The sequence below is a fragment of the Pleurodeles waltl genome, chromosome 4_2, assembly GCF_031143425.1.
Source record: "Pleurodeles waltl isolate 20211129_DDA chromosome 4_2, aPleWal1.hap1.20221129, whole genome shotgun sequence".
NCBI classification, from domain to species: Eukaryota; Metazoa; Chordata; class Amphibia; order Caudata; family Salamandridae; genus Pleurodeles; species Pleurodeles waltl.
Window position 1 is genome coordinate 3,670,181 of NC_090443.1, and position 25,142 is coordinate 3,695,322.

At 43.6% G+C, this 25,142-nt stretch overlaps 1 protein-coding gene and 1 pseudogene across 1 annotated transcript in view; one reads left to right on the forward strand and one right to left on the reverse strand.

The window, feature by feature from the left end:
- The window catches only part of LOC138292030 (tRNA methyltransferase 10 homolog C-like), a 120,548-nt pseudogene that overhangs the window by 16,908 nt on the left and 78,498 nt on the right, over positions 1–25,142 (forward strand).
- LOC138292031 (resistin-like) overlaps positions 21,489–25,142 on the reverse strand; it is a 59,863-nt gene continuing 56,209 nt past the window's right edge. Inside the window, exon 4 of the mRNA XM_069230357.1 lies at positions 21,489–21,790. Within this exon, the coding sequence (XP_069086458.1) occupies positions 21,657–21,790 (134 nt within the window). The 3' untranslated portion in view covers positions 21,489–21,656. The remainder of the gene's footprint in view (positions 21,791–25,142) is intronic.

The window sequence follows — 25,142 nt, forward strand, 5'->3', positions numbered from 1 at the left end:
AATCAAGTCTTATCTTATATCGGCCTCTCGGTTGGCTGCATGTCACCGAGGGCAAGCTGGTTGAGGGCGGGTCTCTATATCTTTCCATAAGGCTCAGGACAGCTCAAAAAACAATAAAAGCATGATCATGCAAGACCTTGCCATCCTACAAATATATCAGGATAGCCAGGGGTAGGTGTCTTTAAAAAACGAGGTTTCACAATCACGCACCTCATGTATAGGTAAATGCAAACACAGATAATTGGGAACCTGAAGCAAAGGACTTGTGGCATTACGACTGACCTTCTGTCAATCCCTTTAATGCTCAACCAGGAATCAACCATTGGCAAAGTCTATAGGTCTCGCCTATGCGAGGTCTATTGGCTTGATCAATGTTTTTTAGGCATGTTGCATAGCAGCGAGGCCACTGTGTAACATAGCTGAAAGTAAGAAAACGAATGCGCTATGACGCAGCCAACACTGGTCACGTTATAGCCCTTTTTTTTTTTTTAAACTTTCAGTTATGTTGCACAGCGGCCCCACTGCTATGCAGTATGGCTAAAAATATTGACAAAGCCAATGGATCTCGTATAGGCGAGAACTATTGGCTTTTTCAATGCTTGTTCAGCTTACCAGATGCTCCAAAGGTCACTGCAGTATTTACTAGGAGGCCGCACCAGGAGAACCAGGACTTCAGAGTAGCACAAGGGAACTAGAGTCTTTCAGTAATGTAGGATTTCATAAAAGTCCAACAGGAGAAACCTTGAGTAGTGGCAAAATTGAGAGACTGAAGGGGAAGAAAATGTGCAGAGAGAGAAGGAGAAAAACAAAAAATGTGCAGGAACTGTTACAGTGAACGAACTAACATGAACAAGAATGATACAACCAAGGTAGTTGCAGCGCAGCATGGTTCTTGTACGTCTGGGGCTTTGTAGGAAACTGGGGTATTATGCAGTGATACTGGTTAGGCTTCACTCTGTGATACTCTCACAACACCCCAAAGATGGTCCTTAGATTCAACATAATAAATTCTTAGCTCAGACCTGGTAGAGTGGCAAAGAGCAGTCAGCCTTTACTAGAGAAAATTGTTAAGCATTTCAGAGTACTAACATGGACACTTAGTAATTGACATGACTCAAAAGAAATCCAACACCAATTTATAATAATAAAGCAGATTTTATATTAATTTTAGACACCAAATGAAGCAAATCAGAAATGTATACCCAGAGTTATGGATTTTCAAGTGTGAAATAAATCGGTACATTTACCAGCTTTCAAACTTTACCATTGTGGCAAATGGGAAAAGTCCCTAGTGACAATCGGTCACATGCAGGGTGAGTTCAAGAGAATCCACTTGGAGTTAAGGTGATGCAGGCCCCAGGCTGCGACAGTCAGACCAATTTTACCTGGCTCATGGGGCTGGGATGCAGAGGTGTCCCGGCTCCCCTTGGTGCTGAACACAGGAACCACGGGTGCTAAAAAAGAAGACTAGTGACACTCGGCCACTTGCAGATTGAGTTCGGGGGAGACCACACAGGTTAAGTTTGCTTGGTACCTTGGACCAGGATTCACCAGGAAGAATAGCTCTACCTACCTTCAGCATCTCAGGAGCAGAGGTGTGCTTGGTAAACCAATGCAACTGCTGCTATGTAGTACTCGAAATTGGAGTAAGGCTGCAGACCTTTTCTGTTTGTTGAGTCCACTCCATTCTGCATCACTAGCGTTCCCTTTTTGTTTGTGCCGGCATTGTTCTATTGTATCTGCCCTGCTGTGGAGCTCAGATTCTTCTTTAGGCAAGGTGCTGAACTGGAGCTGCGGTTCCTGTCTTTACCACTGTGATGATGTGGGTGAGGAAGCAGGTGCAAAAAACTCAACAATGGAGCCACTGGTAACATTGTAGTAGGTGTGTCCTTGGGTTGCAGTGTCGAGTAAAGGTTGTGATGACCAGAATGGCCACCAACAAGCCTTGTCAGTGGTAGGATGGAGAAAAAGATACATAGCCTTCCGGAGTTCCAGTGGAAAATGGTAGCTGGCTGTAACTTAGCAAGGAGTTGGACTACATGCCCCACAATGCACTGGACCAACTGCTCTTGGGTTACTCCTTGGAGGTCCCAATAGCCAGCCCTCCTTCAGTTCCGGTAGGTATGTTTCACCTTTGGTGTGCAGGGGACTAGTGCCACTAGTCCAAGGGAGTCTGGTTTTGCCTGTAGCTCACAAAGGGTTCCCTTTTGCTGGTGGAATCAAACTTTGCTCCAGGACAAGTCGCATTCAAGCAGTTCCAGAAAGGTTGCCACAGGTCCAAGATATCAGGCCTTTGGTTTGTGCAGGTTTCTGTTGTCGTTGATGCGAGTCTCCTTCTGTTCTTTCTTCACAAGTTGTTGCAGATCTGAGGTTCTGGTGCCAGGGGTGCTCCTTAAATACTAGATTTAAAGGTGTTTGGGATGTAGGGGCAGGTCATGAATGGGCTACTAGCCAGGCAGCAAATTGGCCCGTGGGGGACCACATCTGGTGGGTTGTGGTACTTTTTCTACCTATAACTCTCAATTTTACCATGTTTCAGGATGGCAGATGTTTTCCTCAGCTGTACAGACCAGGTAGCCCACCCTAGAGGTGTGACTACCTTTCTGGGGGTGTATGCAATCACACATCTGCCCAGGGGGGTCAGAATCCTGTTTTGGCAGCCGCAGGTGCGAGCCAGAGCACAGGAAAACTGGGGCAACAATGTGGGCATCAACTAAGGTTGCCACCTAGGTACATGCCACATCACACTTGAAATTAGATTTGTGTCAAGAGTGAGAAGGCACGTTGTTTGGTACCAAACGACCCATTTGGCCGTAACATAATGGAGATGACGAACTCAGATTGCCCGGGTGCCAGTCCATGTTATCCTATGAACCACATTTCATTTCTGGTAGCCTTTAATGTAAAAGCCACTAAATGGACATAGAAGATTGCACCTACATTTCCACACTTTTAATATAATGCACTCTGCGCTCTAGGCTCAGGAGGCCTACTTTAGCGGGAACTGACATATATTAAAGATAGTGCTTTGGCTGTGCCAAACATGGTGTGGGCACAGTTGAAGTTGAGCAGCTTACACCACTCCTGCAGTGGCAGACTCGCTGTCAGTAGTTGACTTGGGTCACTCAAGGTGGCACAAACAGTGCTTCAGGACCTGTTGACCCCTTTTAAAGCCATGCCCTAGGCACCACTGGTACAATATAATAGGGACTTATTAAGGGTGTTTAATTGCTTGCCAACTGGGGACACAAATTCACATATACTAATTGAGGGAGAGAGCGGTGGCGGTACTAGGGCCTGATTGGCAGGCTCCAGTGCCTTTTCAGAGTCATAAACCAGCAGCTCGTAGTCCAAATGGGGGTGGAAAGTGGGAGGAAACCTGGTAAAAGTGTGTTTTCCTACAACTTTGAAGTGCCTTGGAAGTGATGAGTAAGATACTCCTGAAGCTGTGATTGGCCTGGCCTAGTACTTGCCTGTAATGCCTTCCTTCGACTCAGCCCCAGTTTCCAAATGTCAATATGTCATCCTTTCCAGCCCTTCCAACTGCTGGAAGTGTTTCTGCGCTACCTCTCTCTTTTAATGTGCTCTCTACCCTGTGGCTCTTCTTTATTGAGCCCTGATAAATACCTAAAAGAAATATAAAACACAGTTGGTTTAAAAACAGTATTGGTCCAAGGTAGTGCTTAATTTGCAATGAAGTAAGATCCAGGGCCCAGTTCAGGACACCACTGCAGCTTGCACCTCTCATCGCCCCTGCCAGCGCTGTCAGTGTCAGTACCAATACAAATACTAACCATGGCACTCCTACAAGTGAGACAATTCAGACTATTCCAGGCCAGCAAAAAACTATTACAAAGAGTGTTATGTATGACTCCCCATTACTCCTCTCTTCCTGCATAGCAGTTGAAAGCAGGGGATACATAGCATAAAACAATAGGTGGGTAAAAAGTGAATTACTGTTTTGTTTTCTCACCTGAGTTTCTGAATGACATCGTGATAAATCAAGCTTTGCTCTCATTGTCCCTTTAATCTCACTCAAAACTCTTCAGTGAAAAACATTTCTTTAATGCACTGGTACCCATGTATAATTCTATATTTATTGTATATTGAATAATTAAATACTCTGTTCAGGGACGTTGTGAATGCCATTCTTTGGCAGCTAAAGTGGGGTTGGAATGCTTGTTGGGCCTCTTCTGTCTGCAGCTCGGCAGAAAAAGACTCATAGTTTATCTGAAATGGTTGGTCGTTAAGTGAGTGAAAGGATGGATAGATGGATGTGTGAATGAAAGGGTGGATGGTTGGGTGAGTGAAAGAATGGGTGTAAGGATGGCTGAGTGAAAGGATGGATGGTTGAGTGATAAAGTGGATGGATGTCTGAAGGGTGGATGGATGGATGGACAGGTGGATAAATGGATGGCTGGAGAGTGAAAGGGAGGATGGATAGACGGAGTGAAAGGGAGAATGGACGGAGAGATGAGCAAAAGGATGGATGGCTGAGTGAAAGAATGGATGGAGTGGTGGATGAGTGAAAGCATAGATGGATGAGTGAAAGGGTAAATGGATAGGTGGATGAATGGGAAGAAGAGTGGATGGCTCAGTAAAAGGGTAAATGGATTAGTGAAAAGTAGGGGGGATGGCTGGATGGATGGATGGACGGAGTAATAGGTTTGATTGATAGGTTTGGTGGCTGGGTTTGGAGATGGTTGGATAGGTTAGGATATGGATGCATGGGTAGATAGACAGTGAGAATGATTAAAGAGTGAATGACGAGTGAAAGAATGAATGGATGACAGAATGTAAAGGTGAAATGGTGGATATCAGTGGGTGGATGGAAGAATGAAAGGATGAATGGATAGATGCATTGATGGTCAAGACAAGAGAGCTCATCTGAGGATGGTTGAAATGACTTGCTTCTCTTATTTGGGGCCCTAAGAACTTTAGTTTAAAGTGGGAGATATTTGAACTTTCTGGGCACTCCTTTGACTGTTGATGGGATCACGTCACTAATCGACAAACAACACCACCATGTGGTAGACTGTTGAGGTGTTGAGAAATAAGTGCTGGTGCCAACCACTTGCTCATATTTAAGCACTGCTCCAGGGTCCTTAGTGTAAGTGCAGTAAAGGAAAAGAGGGGCTTTACCTATTTAGGTGCCATTGTACTCTGGTTGGGTTGGGAACTATAAAGGTTTCTGAGAAAAGAGTCAAGGCTCTGAATTAACTTCGAAGCTGCTCCGGTGCCAGCGAGTCTGGTGTGTGCGAGTGGGCTTTGAGAATTGAGCAGATGCACCTTCACCAGTATTCATAGCAATGAATACAAATAAGAGGGCTGACTGCCCACACCATAATCACAATGGGAATCCATGATATTGTTCCCCTCATCGTCCTTGCTGCTGTACTTCAGAGACAGGACAACATTATTCCTTTGCAAGGGAGAGATATGTATTGAAACAAAATCACCAGGTCCACACTCCCCAGCATCTCCACTGTGGCACAACACACCACATTAGTCAAATGTTCTGCGTTAGTGGTAGAGGCTTCATGAGTGGACAGGCAGGTGTAACACATCCTTAGTGGGTGCTTGGAGACCACCAAATAAGTCCTTGTTGTGGTCTGAGTCATAACTACAATCTCCCCAATCCCTTACTGCAGACTCTTCCCTCCTCCATCTCTCCTTTGTACTCATCCCAAACCTCAGTTTACTGCTATGACCTCCCAAATAACACTTTCTAAACTCTTCCCTCTTTTATCCCTCCATTATCTTATTCAGTCCAACTAACCGACTAACATGTCTACTGCTCAAATTAACTCATATTTCCCTATGCTAATTCAACACTAACCCTTTTGGATTCTGGAGTAGTGGGCTACTCACTGAAAAGCGCTTTGACGCCTTGTCAGGGGTAGTAAGTGCTATATAAATACAATTACAATAAACAGCTTTCTCTGAATTCCCAATGAAGCATTGATGTGCATTGAATAGTTTTCCCTTGGCCCATCTATGTAATCTTGGCATCTATGCAAGGACTCTAATTAATAAGCTGATGCTATTTTTCCACATTGTTTCACACGACCTGAAGGTAGTAGATAAGAGCTAGTGCCAGACAGTGACAACGCAGAGCAGGTAGTGCCATGTTTAAGGTCATGTCATTCCATCAGAAAGAGGCAGGGCACCCTTTGACCACTTTGTGCATTGGTTCCACCTGAGGCCTACTCCCATCTATGAAACCTTAACATCATGTGTGCAAATTTCCTGGGTGAAAGACAGGGCAGAACCTTCAGGCTAGGATTGTAGAGCTCTTGTGGGAACAGACTGTTTTTCACATAAGAGAAATTTGGAACAGGTTACCTTTATAATTTTGCAACAAACGTAGGTTAATCTTCAAAGGTATGGGGATATGTTGACTTGCGAGGTGACATTCCAAGACTCCATAGGGGCCAAATGCAAAGCACACATGAAGTTAGCACTTATTTGTCTTTAGTGCAGTCATGCACCTCCCTTGCTTACTTCACTTGACTCAGAAAGAGTAGAAGTATCCACACTCTTTTAAAGCGACAACTCATTTCTCCAGCAGCACCACCCTGGTCACGCACTAGCATGTGCAAACCCCCTTACACAAACACACAGCATACATGCACGTCCACTGATAGTATCATGTACATGCACAGGTACTTACACCCATTAAAAAGCACAAACACAAACCTGAAAAAAACACTGTCATGCACAAATGTGCGTACATACATGCAAAAACACTCAAGCAGGCACTCCTACTCACACCCACTAACATGCACAGATCCCCACACACATACACTAGTACACATCTTCATACACCCAGACGAACACACTTCACATACATATACACAGACACACTGAAACCTAGGCAAAAAGAGACTCACAAATACATACATACACAAAGCCACATGTCATTTTCAGTTTTCACAACTACGGTTCGTCAATAGCTGGAAAAGGTAGCTAGAACCATTTAGGGTTGGTTTGCCCTATATGGTGATAGCTTCCAGTAGCCACTATGCCATTAGAAAAAATATTCTACATTTACGAAGCAGGTGTCTGCAGAAAACAGGCCACTGAGACTGAGAAGAAAGCCCACTCCAAGACCCCACCCCACCTTTGCACACAGTGACATTTTATTTTTAGAAACTGATTTGTCTGATACCGCCAAGACATGATGAGAGTGTATCTAGGTGTATGCAGATTGAAATCGCAAAAAAGAATGACTATAACAGCACTGAGAGAAGACAGAACTAACAAGCATTGGCAAATCCAACAGGTCGTGCCTATAGAAAAGGTATTGGCTTCGCAATGTGTTTTTGCCATGTTGTACACCATTGTGGCTGCTGTTCAGCATGGCAAAATGTTAGTTGTTTTGACTGTTAGAGTGGAGTGGAGGATTAGTGTCGTAGATTAGATTTGTTGGAGTACAGTGTTATAGAGTGGAGTAGGGGAGTAGAGTGTCATAGAGTTGAGTAGAGGGGAGGAAAGTTAAGTGGTTCAGTGGTAGAGAGTGTCATAGAGTGCAGTGTCGTACAGTGGAGTGGTGCAGAGTGAAGTGGGGTGGTATAGGATGGAGTGGGTTGTAGTGGATTGAGGTAGTGGGCTGGATTGGATTAGAGTGGAGTGGATTGGATTGGGCTAGAGTGATGTGGATTGAGAGGACTGGGTTGGATTGGAGTGGGGTGGACTGAAATGGGGGTTGGGTGGATTGGACTGGGTGAATTGGGGTGGGGTGGATTAGTTTAGATTGGGGTGGGTGGGGTGGCTGGGTTGAACTGGAGTAATAGGACTTGGGTAGGGTGGATTGAATTGGAGTGAGGTGGGTTGGAGTGGGGTGGCTTGGAGTGGAGTGAACTGGAGTTAGGTGGATTAGACTGAACTGGAATGGGGTGGATTGGAGTGGGGTGGATTGGACTAGAGTGGTTTGAATTGACTGGAGTAGGGTGAACTGGACTTGAGTGGGTGGATTGAGGTGGGGTGGATGGAACTAGGGTGGATTGGATTGGGGTAGTGTGGTGTGGATTGGAGAATATTGGACTGGAGTGGACTGGGATAGATTAGAGTGGCGAGGGGTGGATTGGAGTTGAGTGGGCTGGTATGGAGTGAGGTTGACAGGATGTGGTGGATTGGATTGGCATGGGTAGGGTGGATTGGATTGAATTGAATTGGATTGGGTTGGATTAGGGTGGAAATGATTGGGGTAGATTGTATTGGAGTGGGGTGGATTAAAGTGGGGGTAGAATGAAGTGGGTGGACTGACTGGAGTGGGTGTGTTGGAGTGGGATGCGTTGGAGTGGGTGGACTGATTGGAGTGGGATGGATTGGATTTGGTGGACTGGATTAAAGTGGGGTGGACTGTGGTGGATTGCACTGGAGTGTAGTGGGGTGGATTGGAGTGGGGTGCATTGGATTGGTGTGGTGTGAATTTGACTGAAATGAGCTGCATTAAGGTAGTTTGCTGGAAGAGGATGGATTGGATTGGAGCTGGTGGATTAAGATGGGCTGGGTTGGACTGGAGTGGGGTGGATTAAGGTGAATTGGATTGGAACATGATGGATTGGAGGACAGTGGGTGGTTTGGAGTGGGGTGGAGTGGATTTGAGTGGGTGGGTTGGACTGTTTGGGATGGGGTGGATTGGACTGGTGTGAGTAGACTGGACTGGAGTGGGGTGGAATGGACTGGGGTGGGTTGGGCTTGAGTGGGGTCGATTGGACTGGAGTTGGCTGGGTTGGACTGGATTGGAGTGGGATGGGGTGGATTGCAGTGAACTGGATTGGAGTGAGGTGAAGTGGGGTGAGTGTACTGGACTGGTGTGAAGTGGATTGGATTTGAGTAGAGTAGATTGGATTGGATTGGTGTGGGTTAGATTGGATTGGAGTGGGGTGGAGTGTGGTGAATTGGAGTGGGGAGAACTGGGATGTAGTGGGGTGGATTGGAATGTGGTGAGGTGGATTGGTTTGGAGTGGGGCAGTTAGGAGTGGGGTGGATTGGAGTGGGGCACATTATTTGGACTGTAGTGGGGTAGATTGTTTTTGATCCGAATAGGCACATTGCAGTGGGGAAGATTGTTTTGGCTTGAGAAAAAGGACATAAGATTGGAAGAATGTTGGCAAGGAAAGGGACACTAAATTGAATTAGAAGAGATGAGATGGAAGGTTTTAAAGTGATCTGAATTTAAGTGGAAACTGTGGGGATTCTTCCTATGATAGTTAAGATTGATGGACTTATTAAGTGTTACTGATGAAGATGGATATTTAATGTAGTGTGGAGTTTTGCAGGTGTCCCCTGTCGATCAGTCCTGAGGAAGACCATTAATTGGCCCAAGAGCGTGAGCGGGTGGAAACGTCAACGGTGATGCTCTAGCCTGGATTTGGTTTTACTTTTGAAGAGGATTAATTGGGGATATCAATCTGTTCATGAAATAATATTGTGATTCAATGTGGTTGAAGGAGTAACCAACAGGCTGTTTTATGACATATTTTTTAAGTGTATTGTTTTAAATTGTTTAATCAGAATTCGATAATTTCCTATTCTTTCTGAAACACAAGCACTTGATCTTAATTGCACTTGGTTCTGTCCTGTTTCTTCTTTTTTGTGGAGATATGATGGGGGACTGTACAAATTGTATTTATATGAAGAAAACATATATGTGATATTTATAATAAATAAATGTTCCTTGGAATGATTGAATGGTAATCTTGTATGTGTATGTATGAGGGGTGAGGTGACTGCGCTCACAATTTGTTCCTAGAGGTTCATGTTGTTTTTGTAATATTGGATGGGAGTGGGGCAGATTGTTTTGGATTTCAGAGGGGAAGATTTATGTGGGTGGATTGAAGTGGGGCAGATTGTTTTGGATTGAAGTGGGGCAGATTGCTTTGGACTGGAGTGGGGCACACTGCAGTGGCACAGATTGTTTTGGATTGGAGTGGGTGCACATTTTTTGATTTGGAGTGGTGCAAATTGTTTTTATTGGAGTGAGGCAGAATGTTTTTGGATTGGAATGGAGCAGATTGGAGTGGAGCGGATTGTTTTGGATTGGAATGGGACAGATTGGAGTGGGGCAGATTGGAGTAGGGTGGGGGAGATTGTTTTGGATTGGAGTATGGCAGATTGCAGTAGGGTAACAAGTTTAAGCCTGAAATGGAGCAGATTGTTTTAGATTGGCATGGAGTAGATTGAAGTTTGGCAGATTGCTATTGATTGGATTGGAGTGGAGCAGATTGTTTTGGATTGGAATAGGTCAGAATGTTTTGGATTGGAGTGGCGCAGATTGGAGTGTGGCAAAGTGGTTTGGATTTGAGTGGGGCAGATTATATTGGATTGGAGTGGGGTCGATTGGAGTGGGGCAGATTGATTTGGATTGAAGGGTGGCAGATTTGTATGGGGAAGACTGTTTTAAATTGGAGTGGATCAGATTGAAGTGGCGCATATTGAAGTGAGGTAAATTGTTTTGGATTGGGGTGGGTCAGATTGTTTTGGATTGGAGTGGAGCAGATTGTTTTGGATTGGGGTGGGTCAGATTGGAGTGGGACAGATTGTTTTAGATTGCCGTGGGAAAAATGTCTTGGATTGGTATGGGGCAGATCGGAGCAGGGCAGATTGTTTTGGTTTGGAGTGGGTCAGATTGTTTTGGATTGCAGTGGGTCAGATTTGTGTGGGTTTGGTAGATTGGGGTGAATTTGGGTGAGTGGTTTGGATTGGAGTGGGGTGGGGTGGATTGGATTGGTCTGAAGTGGATTGGATTGAGTGGGGTAGATTAGATTAAGTGGGTTGAAGTGGTGTGGGTGAGGTCGGGTGAATTTGACTGGGCAGATTGGATTGGAGTGAGGTGGATTGGAGTGTACTGCATGGTTAGGTTTTAAAGTACTATTTCAGAAATTACACATAAGAAAGAAACAAAGTCACTTTGCAACATTTAGAACATGATAATCGTCATCATTTGAGAACAGTGCCCACGAATAAAAAACCATGTGCTCAAAGTGAGAAAAAAAGTATTGGAAAAATAAAAGAAACAAGGTAATTAAAGAAAATAAAACTTTGCAAGTTTGTTTATCCTGCTGGGCAAGTTTTTGCCAGTGACACACCTTCTGTTTGCAGGACCGTAGAAGTTAAAAAGAGGTACCTCAATCACGTCAGGAGCAGCGGACAGGCACTGATTAAGCTGAATCAATCAGTGCTTGGTCCTTGCTCTAGAGACAGGAACAGAAATCATGCTATGGCTGTAGTGACCAATTCGAAGGCTGGTAAGAGGAGTGCCATGGAAGCCAACAAATGGTAAGCAACAGATGGGCTCTAAGCCCACTGTAAGATTCCAATAGTCTCAAAAAGGCAGTGAATGCACTGTCTAGCCGAGACCTAAAAAGTGCCTAAACATCAGGAGCAAGAGTGCACAAAAGGAATGTCTAGAGTTTCTCAGTCACGAGAGAAGGCTAAAAAAAAAAATTAGATTGACCCACAAACTTTGAATGATTTGTGGAGCAGTGGTGAGTCCTTTTATATCGTTGAGCAAGAAACAGAAAGTATAGTGGCAATCTTTTACTTGTCTCCTAGCAATGGTCATTAATTGCCAGTAGCTACCAGAAGATGGGCTCTGGCACATCAGTAGATTGCGGCATAGAATACATTTGCACAGCTAAGAGCAAACCACCATATTGGCATCTTACAGGAGACTCTGCAGGCACCAAAGACCTCAGTCACCCCTAGCCCACAATATCTGAGAATCACAGCAACAAGGGGGAGGTGCTTTACTGCCCAAGCAGTCCTTGGAAAGAGAGGAACATGTAATGTCAGTGTGCCCTATATGCACTGGAACCCTATTACCTCATAAGAACCCAACATGACGTAAATTCTAAGGGGACGCTACGGGGATGCACCAGACCTGTATTCTGCTCACTGGGGTGCAACAGTAGAGAGGCACATGTGCAAGCAGGTAAGGGGGGGGGAGTACAGAGGTTGGGAGAAAAAGCAGTGGCGAGCAGGAAGGGTAAGCAACAGGTGAGAACAAGTGGAGTGGGGGGAGGAGAAGCACTTGAGCAAGAAAGCAATGCAGGAATAAACAAGGGTAACAGGAATATGGAGGAGGGCGGGAGAAGCACATAGATGACAGACAGCAACATAGAGTGCAGGGAAAGCGAAGTGCATGAGGGAGACAGATGAAAAAGCTTGCACTCTCATGGAACATTTAAATGAAAAGAAAAAAGTAGTGACTGAAAAGCAAACACTGGAAGCACAGAAGAAGGCCAATTGAAAGTGATGGTAAAGAGGCACTATTCTATGGGAATTAAAACACAATATTATCAAGCTGGGACAGGAAAGCCAACCGATGGTAAGCAATTGGCAGCCTCTGTATTTCTTGGTAAGCTCACAATATGTCTTGCAACAGAGTGTGCATGCACCATCTAGTAGGCAGTACCACAGCCTCACTCCTTCCACGGGCGATGAAACAATGAGGTGCATACCTGGGGAAGGCAGGGTGGCTGAAGCAGCTAGACCTTGGATGCCACTAGACCTTGGCTGCCTTTCACCTTGGCTGCTGGCCCTGGCAGCAGGCTTGTGAAATCAGAAGCTAACCCCACTGTTGGTATATTTAGATGGATATTCTGAGTGCTGGGTGCCCTGTCATGCACGCTTTACACATTTTCCTATTGACACGCAAATATTACTAAAACCACAGTGAGTATAAAACTGTTGGCAAACCACCTTAAAAACAGCCCACGCCTCTTGATGTAAAAGTATATTTCTAAACCTGGACCTTGAACACTCATTTAAACAGCTCAGAACTGCTATCCATCTTTAAAAAGCTGATTATAGGCCTCTTATTCTCTGCTTCTTCTAAGTTTTAACATAGAGCTTAGAAGAAAAGGTAGGGTGTTAAAATGACAGGAACGTTATCAACCATGTTAGGAATGTTTATATTGTTTTCGTTGGCCATGTCATGCATTCCAAAAAACAATTTCTCATTCTGTGTGGTTATCGTTCATATTTTATGCATTAGAATTGGATTTTAGAAATAAACATTTTAAACATTTATCCTGTTTTTGTTACTGCTGTTTTCAGTGTCTCATTTGTTTACGAAAGATAGTTTGGGATTCCATTGAGTCCTTGAACTCATCTAGTGAGATTAATCATGAGAAATAAACACTGCCCTCACAGTATTGCTCTGTGGGTGGTGTACAGTTCACAGTCCATCTGTATTCTCTCATTCGCGTTGGTGCATTGAACTAAGTCCTTGCATTAAGGGGTTAGAAATCCAACCCTTGCAGCTCTGGGCGGGGAGCCCTGATTGTGACAGCTCAAATGGCAGGTGTGAATCCTGACGGGGCTAGTTCATCCCTCCATCTTTTTAAATCAATCAATGGAGTGTTTTGTAGGTCGTAATTTATATTCAGTGATTGCGACATTAATCATCATTATGATTTATGGGAGAAAGTACACCTTGCCGTACAGTATCGCTAGGAGTTCCATGGCCACGAAGAGGAACAATGCTAAAGGCTGAGTTCCTTCATAAGTCATGGATTTCCGAGATGACTTGCAATATCCTTTTAAAGTAAAATAGAGGGTATCTTATTTCTTAAAATACATGGTCAGGCATAATCCTTCCCAAAAATCACTTAATCTTTGGTGTCTTGGTTTTTCATATGAAAGAAATAGGATGCAAAACTGAACACACCAAAAACAGCTAGTAATTTCCATCAAAAGGATTATTAGAATCTGTTTAATGTAAATCAGATTAAAAAATCTTGTAGCTCCGAATGCGTGGAAATATGTAGAGTTCCTATCGTTCCTGTAATGACCTACAGCATGGACAAATTAAATATTCTGCCATAAACATAGATATCTCTTTTTTGCTGATCACTTTTTCTTTTTAGAAAACACATAGAAGTAAAAGCCGGGCACTCCTCCCCTCTTTAAACTGCATCTGTAATTCTGTTCCCCAGCTGCCTTTCACCTTGGCTGCTAGCTCTGGCAGCAGGCTTGTGATATCAGAAGCCAACTGTATAAGTTACATTTGAGCAGCTATGTGTTTTCTTTATTACGGGTCTAGTGACATCACAAGTCGCCTGTCATAACGAAATTAGAGATGGGCTTCGATACAGAGTTGCAGTTGCCCATGTATTATAATAATATAAATGGACAAAGTGGAGGACAAGTCTCTCATTTCTCTGAGGAATTAAGAGATTATCAGTTTCACCATCAGCAAATTTCAAACATTCAAGCGATGAGTGCAACCAATAAGTTTCAGACAGACATTCACGCCATCTTGTTCAATTCGATAAGGGAGACCCAATCCAAACAATCATAACTTGCGATAGGTAAGTCTGTTTCATATTACACGTTTAAGGGAATGTGTTGCAAATCGATAATTAAAGCCCTGGCTATGAGGCAAGTTGTAGCTACAAGATCCAAAATGCCTTTCACAATGCATTGACAACCGGAATGTCTTCCTTTCCTCTTAAATGTAGTAATTGTCTCTGCATCGTAAAATAGTCTATTACTAAAACATGTGACTGTAAACATTTGGCAGAAAGTATTGTAAATGTATCAGTTTGTGTGTTGTATCCCTGGCTTTATCGTGGTTGTGAACTCTTAACTCTTAATCGATGCTCAGTTTTTGAATAGCCAACTTCTTTGTTGATACAATGTTAAAAAAAACTCTTCATGGAAAGCTGTTCTCCGGGCCCAAAGTAGCAAGAGCAATCTGGGTGTGCTGTCAAATGGGGTAGACACAGAACTTGTGGCGTACTAAATACTGCAGTACGATTATTAAAGCACTCAGAGGCTGCTGGGCTTAGACTGTGCTCATTGGAGACTTTTATCTACGTGTCCTAGGGTTTATCTTACTATCGGTCCCAATACTGAGCACCAAGCAGTCGTGGCTGGTGACTGAGAAAAGTGGCGGGGAGGGGGGGACAAAAATAAAATATATATGTTTTTTTAAAACCACCTTCTCCGGATGGCTGCACCACCGCTCTCTGCCGCGCTTCAGGCACAGGCTCCCAGCCTGCCCTGCGGCCAATCATGACGCTGCTCAGAGCAGCGTTATGATTGGCTGGTGTGCCCTGGCTGGGCGCTCCAACACAAACTGGGAGCCTGGGCTTGCTCGCTCCAACCTGGCAACAAAGTGCTGGTTTGGAGAGAGCCCTTATGCGCATGTGTGTTTGGTCGGCCAAACATACATGGCCCGCCCCTTTAAAAATAAAATGATAATAAACATTGTTCATTATTGTTTTCTTTTTTAAAGTTTGCAGCACCTGCTGGTGGCAGGGGCGACTTTCCTCTGCCAAATCCGAGGAGTCGTCCCTGGCACCAAGTTACACCTCTTTGGCACTTGACCCTCAGATTATGGGTATACTCCCACACCTTCCAAAGTAGTATGTGATCTGGCCATCTACTTAGATTCTGACCTCTCTGTTGGACACCAGATCTCCGAAGTGGCTAGTCCTGTTTCTGATAACTGAAGATTTTGAAGAAGATACTGCCCTATATTGATACCAACTGCCACGGCTCTGTCAGTATTTGTGTGATTTCACCTGCAATATGTGAACTCTTGCTATCCAGGCTCCCTGAATAAGCTCTAGAGGTGGATTCAATAGGTGCAGAACTCAACACCATGATTTATCAAAGGTATGCATTATCTTGACCACATTTGCCCAGTCTGGAATACCTCCATTGGCTGCCCATTCAGAAAATAGTTCTTTTCAAAGTACTGGTAATAGTCCACAGGTTATTTCATGGATATACATCTCATTTTGTGGGGTCCAAACTTCAGCTCCGTCATCTCCTGTGCACTCTAGACTCCTCTAGTCAGTTTTAATTGGACATTCAAAAAACCAGAACAGTTTAGTTTGCTGATGGGGCAATGGCCATTGGTGACATTTCAAAATGGTGGGTCTTAAAAGGTGTGGTTGAGTGTTATGTCACTAGGGAAGCCTGTTGGGCAACAGGGGAGTTTGAGCCCCCCTCCTAATCTGAGAAAGCAAAGAAAAATGAAATTTAGGGGGGATGAGGAAAGAAATTAGACTTTGATTTTAACCAAACCATAACCACTGGATCTAGCTTGATTTTTATGCATCTTTATTTGCAGGGGGAAATATTATCTGGAATGTAACCCAGATAAGAAAATATAAGGGTTTCAGTTTAATGATAGCCACTGGGCCACTGGGACTCTCAGCACCAATCAAGTCTGAGGGAGTCCGTGAGTGCCAATCTCGTGCATCTAGCTGTGGAAGGACATCCCGTTGTAGGGTATTAGAATTGGGATATAATGTAATTTGACTCAGATGAAGATGAGATGCTCTTTCTTCTAAAAAGGGGACATTTCCCCAAATTGCATGTCACCCCATGCCAAGTTTTGAGGTCAGGGAAATATCTGATGCATGAATTTGTTGTTGTTTCCTGGTGCACTGTGCGTGTTCCTTCACACAAATAATATGGAAATAGAACGTTCGCATACGCCAAATTAAAGCTCCATTAAACATCTACATTTTCAACGTGAAATTCGTAACTACTGTTCATCAAACTTGACACTTGCAAGCACAAGCGATTTCAAGGAGGCTTTTCAAAACGTGGAAAAGGTGAGTCAGAAAGGGAAAGTTATAATTAAGATAAGAATTTAATTTCTTTGTTAAGGTGTGAGATTGTTTAGGTGGAATCATGGACTGCAATCCTCAGCTGCATTAAGTTCAATTCAAATTCTCACAGTAATTTACCCATTGTTCATAGAACCTGTAGTTTATATTTAATTCATAAAACCCTAAGGTGTTGTGTCACCCTTCTTACATTGTTCAATGTAAGGGAATTCATCTCTGTGTTGTGGCGTATGGGTTGAATGGTATCCTGTCATATTTTAATTCTGAACACGCAAATGGAAACTGTAGTTGATGTTTGTGAAATGATTTTATAGCGCATCAATTTTGTGTGAGGGTAGGTGTTTTTTTTTTTTGTGTGCCAGAAAAGTCTGCATAATTTAAATTTATATTACACGCACATGTTGAAGGTCTCAGAGGCACAAACCTTTGCTCAAGCATCGCCTGAGACAGGTTTGAAAGAAATAGTTTCATGGCCTACGTGTTCTTTTAAACCAGTCATCTGAGAGTATTTCATGTGACTTTGAACATGTGAGCAGCGGTTGCTCCTCCGCAGTGGCGGAGAAGCGTTGCCCCACTGGCTCAGAGCCAGTAGTTGAAAAATAAAACAATATTTTATTATCCTTTTATTTTTCAGCTGCTGGCTGAGCCAGCATGTGCAGGGAGGGGCAGTGCTGAGCCAAGGAGTGGGGAGGAGGAGTAGAGTAGTGGTGTGCATTTAACACTTAAGTTCACTAGTCAGTTTGGCTGGCCATTCTAGGCTGACCAAAGAGACAGGCGCAGATGGGTTTCTCCAACCCAGCTGTATTCCACAGACTCCTTGTGCCTGTGTAAGAGGTAAACCAGTCCCCTCAGGCCAATCACCACGCTGCTCTCATGCATGGTAATAGCAGGAGAGCAGCATGGGGATAGCACAGGGAGCCTCTGCTGCTCTCCTAGGAACTGCTGGGACCAGAAAGCAGAGGAGCGCGAGGCGGCAGAAAGCACCAGGAAAGTGTTTTTTTTTTTTTTTTTTAATTATCAAACCCCGCTCCCCCTGCACTTCCCCTGTGCCCTCTCCACCCACCCCACTACTTTAAATTTGTGTTGGTCGCCACTGCATGTGGGGCCGAATTCATAGACAGAAGAGAGCACAAAAATCAACTTCTCGTTAGCTGTAATCATTTTATGAATGAGAAGACTCAAGTAACTGCATTTGTGGTTGCCAGGAATTTACAACCCTATTCATACAGCACTGGGCAAACCTCAGGGCTTATAAGTCAGCCTCAGTAAGTCTTTCTCAGTTAAGCCTCAACTTGTTATGTCTTTTCCACCCATGATTGCCTTATGCGCAATGTGTTGGGTATGAAGAAGGACACAGTAGCAAGGGATAGAAAATGGCCAATGACTGCATTGCTTCAAGTAAAGTCATGCACTGATTGGCCACGTTCTGTGACCCCAAACCATTCCGTCCCTACGCTGTCAAGAGGCTACTAGAACTAGGCCTACTGACATCCTTGAGTCAATACAAACGCTGTTCCCTTGCTGTTTATATTAAAATAACAGTATGAGAGCAGCATTAGGATTGGCTTGAGCAGGAACAACCAGCACTCCTTAGGAGACTGGGTAGGCTGCAACTGTGATCCCCAGCTCACTACCTTTTGCAGGTAGTAGAGACCTCCAGTGTGCATGTCTGGCTGGTCACAGAAATACACCCATCCAACCCGACGTGCACATTTTACTTACGCCCGCAGTAGACCAAGCCTGCTGTGCTCTCAATAATGAATCCCTACCCTGCCTGCATCCTCATGATGATTCTTCACCGGTAGCCTGCCTGCAGGGTGCACTGTAACTCAACCCAGTCAGCCCACGGCTACAAATAAACCAAAATTAACATTATTTAATATTTTTGTATTTTAATTTATATTTTTAATACTGGGACCGGAGGGCAGCAAATACAGATGGTCAACATCCCAACTCTCCCCTTAAGGAATCATCCCTGTGATAGGGCCTATTTAGTAGCAGCAGCTAGGAAATGGAACAAACTTTCAGTTTATCTTCTTTCAATGCCTTCATTGCTCATTTTTCAAAAGACACAGAAAACTTTTCTTTTCACCCTATCTCATTAAACTTTGTCCGAATTTATCTGTTAGATTAAGTTTTGTGGTTTTCACTATAGCACCATGCACCCACAGCCCCACCTCAGTCCTAATGGATTAAACTCTAATAATCATATACCACTTGGCACGCCTTCTATTCCAGGATACCATTAAGCCACCTTTCTACAACTACCTTAATGATTTCCTTATGTTCATTACTGTATAATCCTTCATGGCCAACAATCAATCTTCCTTCTCCAACTCCTTCTCCAATACCAAAGCAATACTACTGACATGTCTGTCTATTAAATAGTTTTTTCATTTACACCATCTTAACACTTTTTAACAAACAAACAGCTTTCAAATTACTTTTTTCCTCAATGAATGCCATGTTGTAGTTGTGCTCCCATACATTTATCAGCCATCTCAAAATCCCAGCAGAAATGCCGCTATATAAAAGTGTAGCTCTTTCCAGGGTGTCCTCGGAAATCATAGATCTGGAGTTTCTTGAAAAAGTGAAAATCCAAACAGTGGGATGTGTACTGAGAGAATATAATCATCATCAATAAATCCCTTGACAGAGCCACGTCTGGCACAGCACACCAGGCCAAGGACTCAACAGTACCAAAAGTTCCCAATCAATACTTGGCACTTCCTTCAGAGTAGACATTCCACTTCACGTACAGTGACAAGTGCTAATTCTGTAACAATGAAATATTAATTATCAGAGGACTCTCTGTTTATTTAGAAAATAGATTTTCAAAAAGAAAAACACAGCAAAGCTCTTAACCAAATTGTCATTAAAAGGGTGTAAACAATGAATGTACTGTTGAACCTGCACAGGTAGGCGAGATGTGACAGGCCTTTCTCTTACAGTTTCAGTTATTTGGTCAGCATACGTAGACATAAGGTCATAGGTTCTGCAGAGCACCCCAAGGTTTCACACTATCCCCTGTCACATTTACTCTCTGCATGTAGCCCCTTGGAGCTCTACTCACAGATAACAACATTACTATACTGATGATATATAACTCTACTTGAAAATCTCTTCTGCTTCAGAAATCCAGTACCTCAAACAATGCCTGCAGCTCCTCCAGACCTGGATGCCCAGGGCCTACCTGAAGTTCAACCCAACCAAGACAGAATTCCAGCTCTTTGCCAAGAACAACAAGAAATAAATAGTACATACTTTGATCAACTACATTAACCTTGAAGGTTTCAGAACCCAACTTTCAACCAATGCCAGGTTTCAAAGCCCACCTTTCACCCAATGTCTTGCCCAATAACTTGGGTTCTCCCTGGACATCAACCTCACTCTCAAGGAACACATTGCAATAAACCAAGATGGCCTGGCTCCAGCTCTTTTTTCCAATGAAAATAAAACCATTTCTTCCAGAAAGTGACTTCAGAACTGCTGATCAGACCCTTGTACTCTTGCATCTGAGTGGTGGCAATGTCCCACTCCACGGCCTTCTATATTCCACGCACTGTTCAAGTAAATCCTACATGATGTAGCATGTCTCACTCAGAGCCTGAAGCAATATGGTCACATCATCCCCATTCTGATGAAATTCCATTGGTTCGCCTTACTGGCCGCACCATCGGTAAAATCAGCGGAATCATTTTCAAAGCCATCATGACCAGTTATCCAATTTATCTTGCAGACAAGCTCATCATCTCTCTTCACTCTCAACACACTTGCAGCCAAGACACAATCAGACTGGAAGAACTGTCAAAAAGGAAAAAGAAGGCAGGAGGGATTTTCAATCTATGCATTCCTGATCTCGATCAACATCCCTTTATCCATCAGGACCACCACAGCACTGCACCAATTTAGGAAAGAGTTGCAGACATAACTCTTTAAAGAAAACTAGATCACAGTGCAGTAACAGTCCACAAACCAGCATCCTCTCCCTCACTTACTGACTGTATGCTTTCCTTCGTGCAAGTAGAGCATCAGACAGAGATGTGGTGGTCTGACATCAGACCAGAAAGTTCCTGTACTCTTTGTCTGAGGAATTGCAAGTGGAGGCACATGACCCCATGTTTGTGGGTGACAATAAAGATGATCAGATCCACATTCAGTGCAGCACTTAGGTTGTATTATTTACTTTCTATTACTATTTTTAATGGTAACTGACTTCTGTTGCAGAGTCTGAATATACTACATTTTGGTCCTAAGGAATGCCACACACACGTCCTAGTAGAGTTTTATACTGGCAGAAACGTGTCACTCTTTTCATAACTGCTGGATTAATGTCACGTCTTTCTCATATTTTAATATACCCTTGGCTACATTTAATAAAGTGTTCTCTTATTCCACCAAGATGTACTTTGAATCTTTGCACCACCTACACTACACTCTACCAGACTTAGCTACACCCTGTTAGCTACGTAGGGCCCTACCTTTAACATAAAACCTGAAAAGTTCCTCACCAACTGGGAGTTGTGGCCCACACCACTGACCTTTGGAATGTGGTATGAGGAGGTACCCAATGATGAAGTATGCTACCTAAGGGTGGGTGAGGGTTTCCATCCTTAATATCAATAGGCATTCTAGTTTTGCAACCTATTCAATGTGACTGCTTCTATAGACGATGCGTTGTTTTGTTGTGCTGTGGCATTGTGATGGGAATCATGCATCTTTCATATCCCATTGGATCCCCTTTGTGACAAGACCCTTTTCAAAAACAGGCACAGAATACTGCTTTAGGTTACCTAAGGGTCAGGAAGGTCACAAGGACAGGAACATTATATTTTCATGTAACTGACAGAGGATGAAATACACGAAAAATCAATAAAACTTTTGAAATTAAGGGCAAGAGATACACATTTTAATTCATAGAAACCACACCGCCTTATAAATCAGTAGATACAAACACCCAAGAAATAAATTGGATACATTAATTCATCCTAATGAGCAAGTTGTGATAAAGTGTAGGTAGCCTAGACAGAGAGGCAGAAAAAGAGATAGGCTGGTTTATTTTGCAACAATCTTGCAGCAGTGAGCATTGGTCCAGTCTATATTATTGCACTGGCAGTGACAGGTCTGTTTGTCTCTGATGTCCCAGGAGCCACAGGCCATCCCACACGCACAGGCGTAAGGAGTGTAATCTGCAGAGAAAAAGGATAAACCTGTTAGAAAAGGCAGTCTGAAAGTGCTCAGGATATCTGCATGTTTGGGAATACAAAAAGAATACTGAATGGCTTAAGTGGAGGGTCACTTAAAAAATACAATATCTTTGAAACCTGCTTTTTTTAAATTAATGTTATGGTAGCAGGCAAGGCAACACTTTTCACCACTAGTGCAAGATACCACCGTTTTTGGTTCAGCAAATCCATATAGAGCCTGCCTCCTAGAGGCTACTTAGGCTCACAGATAAACAAAACAGCAAATCAAAACGGTTATATGATGTTACAATAGATGCCTTTACCATATCGCTTTTACCATGAATGCCTTTAACATGCAGATGCCTTCTACACACATGCCAAATCCTTGCTTGATAAGTATTTTTGAAAGTAAGTAAAATCCCTATATATATATGTGTGTGTATAATTAATATAAGCTCTGCCTTTTTAAATTACTCCTAACTTTCCTTTAACACTACCCACCACTAAACCTTAAAATTACTTATGCCGCCTTTTAAAACTACCCACCTTGAAACTCAAAATGTAATATCTAATTTAAATATTCTTTTTTAGGGGGGGCACCTAAAACCACCCTTTTTAATTTACTGCTAACTTCCCTTTACCACCACCCACCCCTAAGCCCTGAAATTATCTATACTTATCTCAACCACTACCTACCCTTAAACTCTAAAATTAATTCTAACCCCTTTAAGCCCTGTCCACCCCTAAACTCCAAAATTACCCTTAGTACTCTTTACCACTAGCCACCAGTAAAACCTAAACTTAGCCTTACCTCTTTTGTAGAATGCATATATAACCAAACTCACAGTGTACTGCTGGGGGGCTGCAGAACTCCGACAGTGACGAAGGTAGCTCTGCGCCATGAGCTGCTGCAACATGAATTCAGCTTCTTTGCCGCTTTGTAAAAAAAAAAAAAAGTTGTGGCACTCCAGGGGTACAGATTGCAGTCATTCATTCACAAAGCTGAGAACTCGTCAATGCGTTTCGGATTCTGACTGTGCGTTTGTAACAGCAAGTTCTCCGCTTTCTGAATAAATTACTGCAATCTGTCCCCTTGGAGAGCCATGATTTCTTTTTACGAAGTGATACAGAAGCTGAATACATATACAGTATTTATATGTGTGTGTGTACATATATACATATATATATTTATATGGCAGTTGCCACTAGCTGGTTATAGTTAGAACTTAGGCCCAGATGTAGGAACCGTTTTGCATGTCGCAATCTGTGAAAAACGCAGTTTGCGACATGCAAAACGGCCATCGCGATGCTGATTCACATTTTGCGAGTCGGTACCAACTCGCAAAATGTGAATACGACTCGCAAATAGGAAGGGGTGTTCCCTTCCTTTTTGCGACCCGCACAGCAATTCGCAGTTAACACCTACTTGAAGTGGGTGGTAACTCATTCGCAAACGGGAAGGGGTCCCATGGTGAATGTCGCTGAAAATATTTTTTCAGAGCAGGCAGTGGTCCAATGGACCACTGCCTACTCTGAAAAAATTAAACCAAATGGTTGCATTATTTTTTTGAATTGCAACTCGTTTTCCTTTAAGGAAAACGGGCTGCAATAAAAAAATAAAAAAACTGCTTTATTAAAAAAGCAGTCACAGACATGGAGGTCTGCTGTCTCCAGCAGGCCACCATCCCTGTGAGTGCAGGGACTCGCTATGGGGTCGCAAATTGCGACCCACCTCATTAATAGTCATGAGGTGGGTCTTTGCGACCCCATAGCGAGTCGCAGAAGGTGTCTGAGACACCTTTCTGCATACAATTTTGCAAGTTGCAAATTGTTATTCGGTCTGACTCGCAATTTGCAAGTCGCAAAATTTTCTGTTGCTACATCTGGCCCCTAGTTTCTATAGAAAAAGCGTTTATGTTTTGCTAATAACTTTGACCCTGTTTGATGACTCTTCACAAAATTCTCTAAAAAAGGTGTCAAGTTAGGTCTTGTTGCGCAATGAAAGTTTCTGGGTGATCCGTCAAGTGGGGGCCAAGAAAAAGGAGGGTAAATAAAAGTGATTTTCCCATGATAATTCCCACAGGGATTTTAGACACCACTGCAGCCTGAACCGCTGAATGAAATTACACCGAATTTTGGAATTACACCAAATTTGGCAGCAAGGTAGCTCTTGGTCCAGAAAGTGCCTTTGTTTTATTTGGTGTAAATCCATTCAATAGTTTTGGAGCTATTAAAGAAACACCAAATGTGTATATCTAGCGGCGCAAACACTTCAGGAATCCTCCCCATCACGTGGATACATTTGATTGTCTGCCTACACTTCAACCACTGGCAGCCATTTAGAAACTCGGCTTCAGCCGAATCTCAAAAACAAATGTAAAAAAACAGAAAAGGGTGCAGGGCACACTTACCCTAACCACATAGCCTTGGCACAAGTGTCCTTCTGGGGCCACACCAGGGCAAAAAAAAAATATATTTTTAATTTACTGCGAAATTTGCAAATATTCATTAATTTCGCTTTGAATTCAAGAAAAAAAAGAACAAGCAAAGGCTCCCTCACTTGTTGTAATTGTAGCCACCAGGTGGGCAGTGCAGAACGCCCCCCAGGTCCCGGGGACCACCACCTCCCCGAGACTACAAGAATTCAAAACATGGTGGGGGCGTGCAGTCCCCCACTGGACACCGGGAACCACCACCTCCATGTGATTACATGAAAAAAATGGTTATGGGTGCCATGCTGACCCCACACCCCTGGGGGACCACCACCTCCCTGGGGCTGCAATTAAATAAAAAGAGCGAGCCAGCGCAGACCCTCCGGCCCCGGGGACCACCACCTGTCTGAGGCCAATTTGCTTTTTACAAAGAAGGAGGTGACCACCACCCCCCACGGCCAGCTCTTGCTACCTCCTGAGGTGCACGCCCTCAGGAGGTAGCTGTTTGCTTTTGCTTGGTGGGAGCAGTGACAGCTCCGCCTAACAAGCAAAAGCAAACACTCAGCATCCAGCAAGCGGGAGGTGTGAAAATGCTCCTGCTTGATGGAAGCTGCATTTTCATCTCTTTCCCTGCCTGCAGACATGCAGGCAGAGAAAGGGCAGAAACTATTGCTCCTGCACGCAGGGCGTAGCATTTTTAGCAGCTCCCTGCATGTTGGAGCAATGCCGGCTTCTGCAGGAGAAGGGGAGCCGGCTGGGACCGCTGGGGTCTTGATGCTCCTTCGCAGTCCTCTAATCTTCCTTACTTCATTCACATGGCCAAGGCAAAGCAAGGTGTTTTCTATGCATTTCAACCATGAGCAGTTATCTGTAATCTTTGATGGAGGTGTATGCATCCTTGCTTTTTGGAGCGCAATATCTCA